General features: G+C 42.8%; 1 protein-coding gene across 4 annotated transcripts in view; it reads left to right on the plus strand.

The window, feature by feature from the left end:
- Nucleotides 1-14,614, plus strand: part of LOC131924573 (carcinoembryonic antigen-related cell adhesion molecule 1-like) — an 80,854-nt gene that overhangs the window by 8,513 nt on the left and 57,727 nt on the right. For all 4 annotated transcript variants that reach the window (XM_059279872.1, XM_059279868.1, XM_059279884.1 and 1 more), the window contains exons 2-4: nt 121-396; nt 11,366-11,641; nt 13,833-14,108. In XM_059279872.1, the coding sequence (XP_059135855.1) occupies nt 264-396; nt 11,366-11,641; nt 13,833-14,108 (685 nt within the window). In that variant the 5' untranslated portion in view covers nt 121-263. The remainder of the gene's footprint in view (nt 1-120; nt 397-11,365; nt 11,642-13,832; nt 14,109-14,614) is intronic.

A 14,614-nucleotide genomic window follows, 5' to 3' on the forward strand; every position in this document is an offset into this window, starting at 1 on the left:
ATGTTGAACCCAAACCTGTGATCTTGCAGAGTGCCACTTCATTCTATGGGCCCTGTGAGCTGGCTGAAATCTCTGAGTGTGAAGGACTCTGACCTGATCCACTCCACTGTTTATCCACAGAGCCAGTGACTAAACCATCCATCGAAGCCACCAACACCACAGTCGAAGACCAGACGTCTGTGATCCTGAAGTGCTTGACAAAAAACACTAGGATCTCAATCCATTGGCTCTTCAAAGGCAAGAGTCTGGTTATCACAAATAGGATGAATCTATCTGAGAACAAAACCATTCTTGAAATAAACCCTGCCAGGAGTAAGGACTCTGGATACTATCAGTGTGAGGTATCCAATGAAATCAGTTCCATGAAGAGTGACCCCATCCAGCTGGACGTAATAGGTGAGTGACTTCTGTTACCCTCTTACTCCATAGTGTTGGGGTTGGGGCAGTTTCTTTATCAACAGAGTGAAGAATTGGTCAAAGTCACAAGGAGAAAAACATGGTTCAAGTTACAAATACATCCAGCTTGGTGATGGATGCATGTTAATCTCATGATAACACATCAAGCAAGCTGAGCACAGTGCTGCATGCCTTTAACCCCAGCACACCAGAGGCAGAGACAGTTGGATCTCTGAGTTCCCAACCACCCTGGTCTTTGTAGCCAGTTTCAGGTTAGCTAGCACTACATAGTGAGACCCTGTCTCAAAAGAGAGAGAGCACGAAGCAGGAAGCATAGAAGTACAATTCCACTCAACTGAATGTACCATACTCTGGTGATTTCCCATGGAAAAAATTGCCTTGAAACAAGTGGGAATGGGCAGTGGATTCCAGGGGAACACTGGGGGCCAGGAGGAAGGGGAACAGGGAAATTTGTGGTTGGTATGTAAAATGAATAGAAAATCTCTTAATAAAAAAAGTACAAGGCTAGTCTAGATTACATTGTGAGACGCTCTCAATAATAATAACAATAGATGTCAATATAGCAAATAGAAATCCTTAGGGTCTGAGTCAGACACACAGTCCACACTCAGAATCTAGTAAAATATTCATGTTACTCTACACCCCATAACACACAATCAAATTTTCTATAGATTATTTCCAATACCTAATATGAATATTGCATAGACACTAGTCTTAAATTGTGTTGAGTACAGGACCATGATAGGAGGAAACAATATATTTTTCAGTGTAGACATACTTTTCCAAGTAGTTGGTTTCAAGGTTTCGATCCATAAATATAAAATCCATAGACAGAAAGGACCTGTATGGGGTTTCTTACTACGTTTGCATATTTATTCTTTTGTGTGGGTGTTCCACACCTAGTATGTGAAGGTCAGAGGACAATTTGTGGGAGCCAGTTCTCCAGGGACATGGGATTGAACTCAGGTGGGTGAACAAGACCTTTATCTGCTAAGCCATTTTATTAGTTCACTTCCATTTGTGCATTTACTTCTGTGTGGTAGTTGGGGGTAGGCACTGGGAGGGAATATGGCAGGCACTCTTCCGAACTGAGCCATCTTATTGGCCCATATACTGAGTTTCTTATCCTCATGCTAACATTGGCAGCATGAACTCTTTGCACAAGACTCCTTTTTCTGATATCTGTTTTTGTTTGTGGTGTGTAGTAGTGATAGTAGTAGTAGTAGTAGTAGTAGTAGTAGTAGTAGTAGTAGTTGTGTGTGTGTGTGTGTGTGTGTGTGTGTGTGTTTGATGTGTAGCTATTGAGCTGTCTTTCCAGTCCTGTAAACCAACTCAATAGTTAAGAGCCCTAGCAGCTCTTCCAAAGGACAGGGGTTCAATTTCCAGCACCCACATGCTTATTACTGTCTGTAACTGAAGTTTCAAGGAATTCAATACCCTCTTCTGTCCTCCTCAGGTATCAAACATGCATGTGGTGTAGAGACATATAAGCAGCCAAAAGGCCCATATGATGCATCTGGCATCATAGCAAAGACACCATGTGAAATCCAATTTCAAGATGCTTTCATCCTGTCTCCTAAACATCTGATGACTTTCAGCTCTGATCCATTTTAGGTCTTTGATCCATTTAGAGTTGATTCGCATATGTTGGTAGGTGAAGGCTTAATATTGTTTTTACCTAGATATCTTAATTTCCCAACATCCCTTGTTTAACTGATTATTCGTCAATCCTTGAACAATCTTATCAGCCTGATCAACACTCATCTGGTCACAGAGGGGCAGATGGACAGTAAGAATGCCTTTGAAGTTCTGTGACTCAATAGGACAACTCTGTTTCACACCAATTAATTCAAAAGAGCCAGCAGAAATGAATGTTTTTAACAAACATAAAAAGTGACAGATGAAATGGTGAATATGACAACTGTGCATATCTGACACACATTATAATATATATGCAAAACTGTGCCCCATAAACACACATATTGATCTTATGAACTAATCTTTAATTTAATCATGGCCAATGTGCATGAGCAGTTCTTGGCCTTCCAATTCTATTTCACTGATCTATATGTCTGCCTTTATGTCGGTAGCAGACTATTTTTATTGTTGCAGCTTTCTACTAAAATTATGAAATCATGTAGGATGTCCTGCAATTTTATTTTTGTTTTATTTTCAAGATTATTTTAAGGTCAGGTACGGTGGTGCTTGCCTGTAACCTCAGCTCTTGGGAGCAGAGACAGGTGGATCTCTGGTAGTTTGAGGCCAGCCTTATCTATATAGTGAGTTCCAGGACAGCTAGAATGGACTTTTCTATTTCAGTGCAAAATGCCACTGGGATTTTGATCCGATATGTATAGTACTGATAGAATACATTCAGGGATATTGTCATCTATTTAAAAAAGTCTTTCAGGCAAGGTGGCTCATGCCTGTAATTCCAGCCATTCAAGAAGCTGAGGCAGGAGTACCAAAGTTCTAAGAGTGCCTACCACAACCATTTCAAGGCCAGCATGGTTGATTTAGTGACATCCTGTTTCTAAATAAAAATTGAAAGGCAGAGCTTAGAGTATAGCTCAACGGTAGGGCATTTCTTACCATGCACAAAGCATTGGGTTCAATCCCAGTACTGCAGAACAACAGCAATAATGACATTTAAGTCATTTCTTGTCTTCTTTCATCATCTCTTATTTAGGAATTTGCTGAGTGCAAGTCTTTTATCTCCTTGGTGGAGTTAATTTTAAGTTTTTATACTTTTTGGTACTCCCATAAATAAATACTTTCTTCATTTCCTTTCCAATTATTCACTGTTAAGGCTTGGACTATTGCTCAGGGGCTGAACACCTGCCAGACGTGCTCGGGGTCCTAGGTTCAAGCTCCACTACTGCAGGGAAAAATGAAAATCTAATTGTTCATGGTCAATATTAGTATACAGAAAGACATCTCACTTGGGCATGTTCTTTTCCTTAGCCAACAATTTTGCTAGTTTTACTCATTTAGTTCTGAGAACTTTCTGTAGAACTTTACTGATTTTCTCTGAACAAGTTCCTGTCATCTACAGATATCTTTAGAACCTCATAATTGGGCACCTTCTTTTAACTGTCTAGGCTAATGGCTCTGTGCAGCACTCCTATGAGTCTCTTGAACAGAAGTGGTCACAGCATCCTGTGTTTTCCCTGATCATAGAGAGAAAGCTGTCAGTCTCCCCACTGAATATGACATTGGCTATGGGTTTCTACATGTGGCCTTTGTTACACTAATCTGGACTTCTGTCCAGTTTCAGTATTTTTATGATCAAAGTCTGAAATTTTGTCAAATTTTTTTGTTGATTCCATCTGATCGGTTATACAGCTATTCGATTTTGTTTCTTTCACCCTTCCATCTCTAAAGAATCTATGTTTGTAGGAATTTGTCCATTGCATCTAGGCCACTCAACAGTTAGCATATAACTACTGAGTGCTCTTGAAATTCTTCATATTCTTGAGAATGGATGGTGAGGTCTCTGTAGCTAGAGTTTTCCTGCCTGGCCCACGGTCAGGGCAAATCTCTCTCACCCGCCAGTCCCACAGCAACTCAGACCCGACCAAGTAAACACAGAGACTTATATTGCTTACAAACTGTATGGCCGTGGCAGGCTTCTTGCTAACTGTTCTTACAGCTTAAATTAATCCATTTCTATTCATCTATACCTTGCCACGTGGCTTGTGGCTTACCGGTACTTTACATCTTCCTTGTCCTGATGGCGGCTGGCAGTGTCTCCTTCACCCAGCTTCCTGTTCTCTCAATTCTCCTCTCTGTTAGTCCCGCCTATACTTCCTGCCTGGCCACTGACCAATCAGTGATTTATTTATTGACCAATCAACAACACATTTGACATACCACCATCCCACAGCAGGTCTCAAATTGTGTTAATACCCATCTCTTTTTATCAAAGTTAATCTGGGAAAAGGTTGCTAATATTGTTAACCATTTTTGAAGAACCAAATTTTGGTGCATCCACTTTCTTTGCAGTTACTCTAGTCTCTGTTTTGTTTATCTACATCCTCATCTTTAGTTTTCTCCTTCTACTAGCTTGGGGGAACTTTTAGGGGGCAATGGTCTCATTATATAACCCAGACTTGCCTCAAATTTACAATCCTCCTGCCTCAGCCTCTGATTCTAGGATGCTAGGTTATATCACACACTTCACCTGACTGATAGTATGTTTAAAGACTTAACATAATAATCAAGTAACCTTTTTTGGCAAAATATCACACACACAGGAAGAAAAATGTTAGCTGCAATTGTTCATACCACTAGTGTTAGCCCTGAAGCCAGGTAGCCATGTCTATCTCTGAATAACCATACAGATATAAGTACTTTTAAAAACCACTTTAAGCTCCAGTTATTCATCATCTGAATGGAAATAAGTTCTAAAAACAGACTCACCATATAGATGAAACCAGATACAAATACATGCCCACGCACATCATAAATACCATACCACCATGGTCAACATTAGCATTAATAATCACTCTTGAGCAAACTGGTGAGGTTTGAGCACCAAATGGTCACAACAAGGACTAAAAAGATGAGTATGGTATTGATATACAAAGGTCGTGGGGAGACACATGTTATCCAAAAATTGAAACTACTGTAACATGACTACTAAATAAATATGGGAGAGAAAAAAAGAATGGGGGTTTGATGCAAAATTTCACACCACACCTGGTAATTTACTAGTTTTCATCCTCCAGGATGTGTCCTTGATGGGCTGAGACAAACGAGGTATTAGTAGAGGGATTTGCTTGTGAAGGTGAGCTGGAGATAGCCCTCAGGACACATGCAGATATGATATCTGTGGAGGCAGAGGAGGAGGCATGTCTTAGATTACAGTGCAGTTCCAACAGAGTTTCTGCAAGGTCGAGGCTGAGTTCCCCACAGTCTCCAAGCAGAGGGGAATGCGGTCTTACAGAGTCTGCATTGCTTTCCTACACCACTGCAGAAACCATGGTCTCTGCAGAGGAGCTGGTACATTGAGAGTCAATAGCCTGGGCCTTCTGTCACTTAGATCACAACCGCAAGAGACCACTTCTTCATGGTTGCCAAAACTGAGACCCTGAGGAAAAGATGTAGCCATAGAAACACTGGATATTCAACACCCCAAATCGCAATTGCTCTGTCTCACATTCCCACAGTTTCACGTGCTTGCCTGGATGAAATTGATGGAATTCAGGGATTGAAAGGAAGAGAGAGAACTAACCTAGAAACACAGCGAGGTGGAAAGGACACTTGTTAAGCTCCTCACACTTAAACTCACCCAATCAATCTTCCCACAGAAAGGTGGGAAGGTGTTTATCAGCTGTAGAGTTCCCCGGTAGAAATTTCAGGGTCACTTATGTATACTATGGTATCGTCTGCAAATAGGAAAGATTGGACTTCTTCCTTTCCAATTTGTATCCCCTTGATCTTCTTTTGTTGTCTTATTGCTCTAGCTAGAACTTTGAGTAGTATATTGAATAAATATGGGGGAGTGGACAGCCTTGTCTTCTTCCTGATTTTAATGGAATTGTTTTGAGTGTCTCTCTATTTATTTTGATGTTGGCTGTCAGATTGCTGTAAATTGCCTTTATTATGTTTAGAAATGTTCCTTGTATTCCTGATCTCCCCAAGACCTTTGTCATGAAGGGGTGTTGGATTTTGTCAAAGGTTTTTCCAGCATCTAATGAGATGATCATGTGGTTATTTTCTTTGAGTTTGTTTATATGGTGGATTTATTGGCAGATTTTTTGTATGTTGAACCATCTTGCATTTCTGGAATGAAGTCTACTTGATCATGGTGCATAATTTTTTTGCTGTGTTCTTGAATTCAGTTTGCCAGTACTTTATTGAGTATTTTTGCATCAATGTTCAGGCAGGAGATTGGTCTGCAAATCTCTTCTTTGTTGTATCTTTGTGAGGTTTGGGTATCAGGGTAATTGTGGCTTCGTAAAGAGAGTTAGGCAATGTTCCTTCTGTTTCTACTGTGTGGAACAATTTGAAGAGTATTGGTATTAGCTCTTCTTTGCAAATGTGGTAGAATTCTTTGCTGAAACCATCTCTTGTCCTGTGCTTTTTATGGTTGGGAGATTTTACTGACTGTTTCTATTTCCTTAAGGGTTTATAGGTCTATTTAAATTGTCTTCCTGTTCTTGATTTAATTTTTAAAATGTCATGGATGAAGTAAGGTATTTATTATATTAATATTCCGCATTCTTAGCCAGATTTTAAACATAGATTTGTATAGTGAAATTGATCATTTATAAGATGATAAAGCTTTAACTTGTATCCTAATAACTGTCTTTTATAGCTTATAATTTACATACTACTTATCCTTAACAATGTACAGTTTAGGTCAGCCAATCATGTGCATTTTTACAATGACTACTGGTGTTAAGCATGTTTTTGTTTTTTTTGGTTGTGAGACAACTACACTCCTGGCTGGCCAGCCTGGAATTCCCAGAGTACTGGGATCGAAGGTGTACACCACCATGCCTGGCCCATAAGCATTTGTTTTGTTTTGTTTTCATTTTTGTTTTTTCAAGACAGGTTTTCTGTGTGTTGCCCTGGCTGTTCTGGAACTCACTTTGTAGACCAGTCTGGCCTGGAACTCACAGAGATCCACCTGCCTCTGCCTGCAAAGTGCTGGGATTAAAGGTGTGCCACCACTGTCGGGATCCCATAGCATTCTTTATGTGTTGTTCTAGTTAGCTTTCCAGTTACTGTGATGAAATGCCACAACCCAAACCAACTTGGCAGTTAGGGGTTATTAGGCTTAAATGTCTTGATCAGGGTCTGTCATTGAGGGGAGTGCAGGCAAGAACCCTGGGGAAAGCTTCCTGGCTTGCTCCCACAACTTGATCAGCTGCTTTTCTTGCAGAACCCATAAGAAAGGGGCTATCTGCAAGGGGATAGCACCGGGTCCTCCTCCACCAAACAGTAATTAAGAAAATGCCTTGCTGGCCATTGTGATGGAGGTGATTCCACAACTGAGGTTTTCTCTTTCCATGTGAATTTAGTTCATCAAATAGACAAAAACTAAGCAGGATATCTCTATTGGTCATCTGTTCCTCTTTCTTTAAAAGGAATGTCAGATTTTTTCCTTCTTTGGATTGAGCTGCTTGTGGTTTTATTGTTACTAATGTTGTACTGTGAGAGTACTTTATGTATTTTATCGCACGTTCAGATGTAAAATATGCAACATTTTATGGCAATTGAAAGTTGTCTCTCCACTTTCTTGATCCTTGGCCTATTACTTGTTAATAGTACTTTAGCTGGCAGCTCAAATGTACATAGTCTGGAGAAACAGACTATGTTTGTGTGATCTTTGATGTCTGTATACAAGACAGAATGGTTAAGTCAACTATTTAACATCCACTACACGTTTATCTCACATTTGTTATGGAGAGACATTGGAACGTTGTCTTGGCTACTCTGAAATATACACTGCCATTGACTACAATCTTCTAAGGGTTACTTCTAACCTGCTCCTCCTTCCAATGTGAAATTTACAACTTGCTACTGACAGCTCCTTAATATTTCCTTCTCACAGCCAGTTTAGCCTTTTATTTATTTATTTATTTATTTATTTATTTATTTATTTATTTATTTATTATACAGTGTTCTGCCTGCACACCAGAAAAGGACACCTTATTTCATTATAGATGGTTGTAAGCTACCATGCGGTTGCTGGGAATTGAACTCAAGACCTCTAGAAGAGCAGCCAGTGCTCTTAACCCCTGAGCCATCTATCCATCCCCAGTCCAGGGATTATTTCCTGCAGGCAAACACTAACAGACACTGCTTGGTGGAAGGTCAGGTCATTGTTCACATTGAAGGTTAACTTGCAGGCACAGCAGTGATCATTTACCATGTGTCCTGTTACACGGAAACTGAGAAAGGAAACACAGTCATTGAGTCAGAGTCACATAGTCCCTCGGTGGCACAAGCTATCTGTCCACAGCCACATCTCCAGCTTCCCCACCACGGAGACCTACTAGGTGACCCTCAATCTTCTAGATCATTTCATAGACTCAGGATTCTTATAGGGCTCCCAGATTCATGTCAATCAACATCAAACACGTGACAAGAATGGCCCACCTGTGACCCAGCCTGACCTAAATGTCAGGCAGATCCTGAGCTGTGTGAGATCTCTGACAGGCTGTCAGGTTTCTCAGGGAATCTCAATGGGAAGACTAATCATAACCTGTCTGTAGGACAGCTGTGAACAGCAAAGGCTGGGAGGGCTCTGGTCTACACAAAGCAGGAATGGTCAGTGTAGCTGGAGGGACTCGAACCTTGTGCTCAAGGCAGGCAATTGGTCAATGAGGACCAGGAGATAAAATGAGGTCTCTCATTCTAACTCTTGAGTCTCATGATCAGCAAACACTGCAGCTCGGTTCACTCATGAGAAAGCCCTTGCTACTCCCATACACAGCACAGGAGACCCCATAGTCTCTGAGCACTCAGCCGCTCCACCTGCCTGTAATTTGCTTCCTGCCTGATTCTTTAAGGATCTGTGTTAGCTGTGAGTTAAGAGACCATCTCTGGTTGTAAGAGGCCTGTGCAAGAATCAGAAGTACCACACAGGGCAATCATCTCCCTGAGTTCAGCACAACACCGCTACCCAAGCCCAACATCACAACCAACAATTCCAATCCCATGGAGGGTGAATACTCAGTAGCATTAATGTGTAAGACTCAGAATATAACCTACCTGTCGAGGATAAATGACCAAAGCCTCTCAGGAGAGGACAGGCTGAAGCTGTCTGAGGACAACAGGACTCTCACTTTACTCAGTGTTGTGAGGACTGACACAGGACCCTATGAATGTGAAACTGGAACCCAGTGAGGGACTCCCCAAGTGACCCTCTCTGAACATTACCTGTAAGTATTTTCTGTTTCATCCTGGCCCCAACTGCCTGAATACAGATTACTAGATCTACCATACTCGGTCCCAGTCTCCTTGGATTCATGACACAGACCTACCATACAGAAACCTAGGCTGCCAGGGCATCCTGTCACTGTCCAATCACATGTAAACAGGCCCAGCATTGACCTTGAATGGGCTGCAGACACGTCTCCTGCCTAGAGAGGTTCAGGACAGGGGACATGTCAGACTCAGGCTCAGTGCACACATGAGTGTGCAGTGGGGATGTTTGTGTGTTGTGCTTGAGATAGAACAGGGCTTGTGCATGCTGCATGAAAAGCCTTCTATTAATCTGCACCCCAACTCTGGGTAGGACCTGATCAACTAAGGTTAAAGCACAGCTCAAATAGATAATATGGTCTTCTACAGACCAGGATTTCCCCTTCCCTCTGCTGACATCACATGAGACTTTATTCTGTTTGCTCTAGATGGTCCAGATGTCCCAAATTTATCCCTCTCAGATATTCATTTCCATTCAAGGACAAACCTCACATCTCCTGACACACAGATGCTAACCCACCTCCACAGTGTTCTTGGTTTGTCAAGGGAGAGCTCCAGTCATTCTCCCAAGAGCTCTATGTTCCCAACATCAACACTAATAATAGTGTAACTTATACCTGCCTGGTCTATAGCTGTCACTGTCCTCAGTAAGACCATAGTCAAGAACATTATAGTCCTTAGTAAGTGGATCTCTGAAATATCAGCACCAGGTTTGGAGTGAAGTCTTGTGGCTTTCTGGAAAGTTGCAGGATTTAATTTCCCGCCCATGTCTATGAGAACAAGCAAAACTCAGTCTTCTCCCAAGCCGCCTGCTCCATCCCTCTGTCTAATGGCCTCCTGGTTCTCTGATTTCTGGCTGAGAGGGAAGGAGCTTGCAATGTGAGGAGGAGGTTTCCCAGTCTTGGAAAGCCTTTAGTTGTGTGAAGGACTTTCCATGGTTAGGAGAACCTCAAGGTCAAGATTTCTTTCTGAGCCTAACACAAGCTTTGCTGTCCCCTCCATTTTCATTTTATGACCTCCATGACCTACAAGGAATGCCCAAGGCCTTTAAACTGTACTCACATTCTTATTCTCCAAGTTGAGGAGAAAATGCCCCACAGATGGGGACTAGACCTCTGCTCCCTGGTCTGTTCCTGTTTCATGGGTGGGGTGGCTGGTTCAGCTCTGATTCCATGGGATGGGAAGAGTGGATGGAGAAGGTGCCTGGGAGCCCTGTTGTGAGTCAGGGTGAACCATGTCACTGACAGTTGATGATGCTCTTTTGCTTACTCTTCTCAAGGTTCAAAAAACAAATGTCAGCTGAGTGTAGTGGCACACACCTTTGATGCCAGCACTGAGGAGGGAGAGGCTTGTAGATAGTGTGAGTTTGAACCCAGCCTGGTCTACATAGCAAGTTCCAAGGGAGCTAGCACTGTACAGTGAGACCCTGTCTCAAAAATTACCAGTACTGAGGATTAGAGTGGCAGGCTGTGGTCAGCACTGTGATTATTCACTTCTTCTCTGTAGTATTTAATCCATATCCATGGGGCAAGAAATAAAACTTTTCTTCAAAGATAAATTCTTCAGTTAGGCATTTCTCCCAGTCCCGACTTCTAGCCTTTAACACCTTTAAGATTAGCTGGGCCATCTTAACCCCATGACAAATTATTTAATAAAAAAGAAACAGAGGGCTATTTCATAAAGGAAGGACCTGACAATTCACACTCACAGAAAGTGTGAGCAAGAATTCCCACAAAAATCATTGGGAAATACATTCTCCCCACCATGAGATTTCTGGACTTGTGGGCCGAAGAGGCTCCCAGTGTGGAATCTACACAAATACCCTGAGTCAGGGTCACTGTGGGTGATCTTGGTAGAAGTAAGATTCAGCTCTCTCCTTACAGACCATATCTTGAACCTAAACGTGTGATCTTGCAGAGGGCCCCTTCATTCTATGGGCCCTGGGAACTGCCTGAGATCTCTGAGTGTGAAAGACTCTGAGCTGGTCCCTTCCACTGATTATCCACAGATCCAGTGACTACACCATCCATCAAAGCCACCAAAACCACAGTCAAAGAACTGGACTCTGTGTCCCTGACCTGCTACTCGAACGACACTGGTATCTCCATCCGTTGGCTCTTCAAAGGCAAGATTCTGAGGATCACAAATAGGATGAGGTTGTCCTCGAACAACAGCACCCTCCAAATATACTCTGTGAAGCGTGAGGATTCTGGGAACTATCAGTGTGAGGTATCCAATCGAGTCAGTTCCAAGAGCAGTGACCCCATCCAGCTGGACATACTAGGTGAGTGACCTCTGCTCCCTTCTTACTCCATAGCATTGTGGAGGGAGGCAGTTTCTTTATCAACAGAGTACAGAATGGGGAAAAGTCACAAGGAGAAAAACATGGATCAAGTTACAAATACAGTCAGCTTGGTGATGGATGCATGTTAATCTCATGATAACACACCAAGCAAGCTGAGCACAATGCTGCATGCCTTTAACCCCAGCACACCAGAGGCAGAGACAGTTGGATCTCTTGAGTTCCCAACCACCCTGGTCTTTGTAGCCAGTTTCTGGTTAGCCAGAGCTACATATGAGACCCTGTCTCAAAAGAGAGAGAGCACGAAGCAGGAGGCATAGAAGTACAAGGCCACTCAACTGAATGGACCAGGCTCTGCTGACTCCCCATGGGAGACCTTGCCTTGCCTGAGGTGGGAATGGGGGGTCTTATGAGGAGGAAGGCTGGGGGCGGTAGGAGGGAGGACAGGGGAATCTGTGGTTGGTATGTAAAATGAATAGAAAATATCTTAATTAAAAAAAGAAGAATTACAAGTCCAGCTCAGTTTACATTGTGAGACCCGGTCAATAATAACAACAATAGATGTCAATATAGCAAATAGAAATGCAAAATGATTAAGAGTTTAGGGTCTGAGTCAGTCACACAGTCAACTCTCAGAAACTAGTAAAATATTCATCTTGCTCTACACACCCTCCCACACATTCAGATCATCTTTAGATTATTTCCTATACCTAATATGAATACTGCATGGACACTAGTCTTATTGTGTTGAGTACAGGACAATGACAGGAGGAAAATACACATTTTTCACTGTAAACATACTTTTCCAAGTTGTTTGTCTCCAAGGTTTCGATCCATAAATGTAAAATCCATACATAGAAAAGGACCTGTATTGAGTTTCTTACTACGTTTGCATATTTATTATATTGTGTGGGTGTTCCACACCTAGTATGTGGATGTCAGAGGACAATTTGTGGGAGCCAGTTCTCCATGGACAGAGAATTAAACTCAGGTGGGTGAGCAAGCCCTTTATCTGCTAAGCCATTTCACAGGCCCACATTTATTTGTACATTTTTTCTTTTTTTTATTTTTCCTTATTAAGAAATTTTCTACTCACTCTACATACCACCCACAGATCCCACCTCCTCCCTCCTCCCATCTCCCAGCCCTCCCTCCCAAGCCACAACACAACCCCACACCCCTCAAATCAAGGTCTCCCACAGGGAGTCAGCAGAGGCCAGCAAAATGTGCCTAGGCAGGTCCAGGCCCCTTCACACTGTACCAAGCTGCACAAGCCATCACTCCACAGGCACTGGAATCCCAAAAACCTGCCCATGCATCAGGGATGGATCCCAATCCTCCTGCCTGGGTGCCACCCAAACAGTTCAAACCAAACAACCATCTTCCATATCCAGAGGGCCTAGGCCTGTCCCAGGAGCTCCACAGGCACTAGTCTACAGTTCATGTGCTTCCAATAGTGTGGCCGGTCATCTCTTGTGCATTTTTTTTCTTTGTGGCAAGTGGGTATAGGTACCAGAAGGGAGTACAGCATGCACTCTTACCAACTGAGCCATCTCGGTGGCCCATATATTGAATTTCTTATCCTCACGCTCACATTTACAGCATGAACTCCTTGCACAAGAATCTTTTTTCTGATAACTGGTTTTGTGTGTGTGTGTGTGTGTGTGTGTGGTGTATAGTAGTAGTAGTAGGAGTAGTAGTAGTGTGTTTGATGTGTAACTATTGAGCTGTCTTTCCAGTCCTATAAACAAACTCAATAATTAAGAGCCCTGGCAGCTCTTCCAAAGAACAGGGGTTCAATTCCCAGGACCCACATGGCAGCTTATTAATGTCTGTAACTGAAGTTTCAAGGAATTCATCACCCTCTTCTGTCCTCCTCAGGTACCAAACATGCATGTGGTGTAGAGACATATAAGCAGCCCAAAGGCCCATATGATGCATCTGGCATCGTAACAAGAAGCTCCCAGTGTGGAATCTACACAAATACCCTGAGTCAGGGTCACTGTGGGTGATCTTGGTAGGAGTAAGATTCAGCTCTCTCCTTACAGACCATATCTTGAACCTAAACATGTGATCTTGCAGAGGGCCACTTCATTTTATGGGCCCTGGGAACTGCCTGAGATCTCTGAGTGTGAAAGACTCTGAGCTGGTCCCCTCCACTGATTATCCACAGATCCAGTGACTACACCATCCATCAAAGCCACCAAAACCACAGTCAAAGAACTGGACTCTGTGTCCCTGACCTGCTACTCGAACGACACTGGTATCTCCATCCGTTGGCTCTTCAAAGGCCAGAGTCTGAGGATCACAAATAGGATGAGGCTGTCCCTGAACAACAGCACCCTCCAAATAGACTCTGTCAAGAGTGAGGATTCCGGGGACTATCAGTGTGAGGTATCCAATAAAATCAATTCCAAGAGGAGTGACCCCATCCAGCTGAAAATACTAGGTGAGTGACCTTTGCTCCCTTCTTACTCCATAGCATTGTGGAGCGAGGCAGTTTCTTTATCAACAGAGTACAGAATGGGGAAAAGTCACAAGGAGAAAAACATTGCTCAAGTTACAAATACAACCAGCATGGTGATGGATGCATGTTAATCTCATGATAACACACCGAGCAAGCTGAGCACAGTGCTGAATGTCTTTAACCCCAGCACACCAGAGGCAGAGACAGTTGGATCTCTTGAGTTCCCAACCACCCTGGTCTGTGTAGCCAGTTTCAGGTGAGCCAGAGCTACATAATGAGACCCTGTCTCAAAAGAGTGAGATCATGAAGCAGGAGGCATAGAAGTCCAAGGTCACTCAACTGAATGGACCAGGCTCTGCTGACTCCCCATGGGAGACCTTGCCTTCGAGGAGGTGGGAATGGGGCATAGTATCAGAGAAGAAGGTTGTGGCTAGGAAGAGTGAGGACAGGGGAATCTCTGGTTGGTATGTAAAATAAATAATCTCTTA

Source organism: Peromyscus eremicus, chromosome 1 (genome assembly GCF_949786415.1).
Source record: "Peromyscus eremicus chromosome 1, PerEre_H2_v1, whole genome shotgun sequence".
Taxonomy (NCBI): domain Eukaryota; kingdom Metazoa; phylum Chordata; class Mammalia; order Rodentia; family Cricetidae; genus Peromyscus; species Peromyscus eremicus.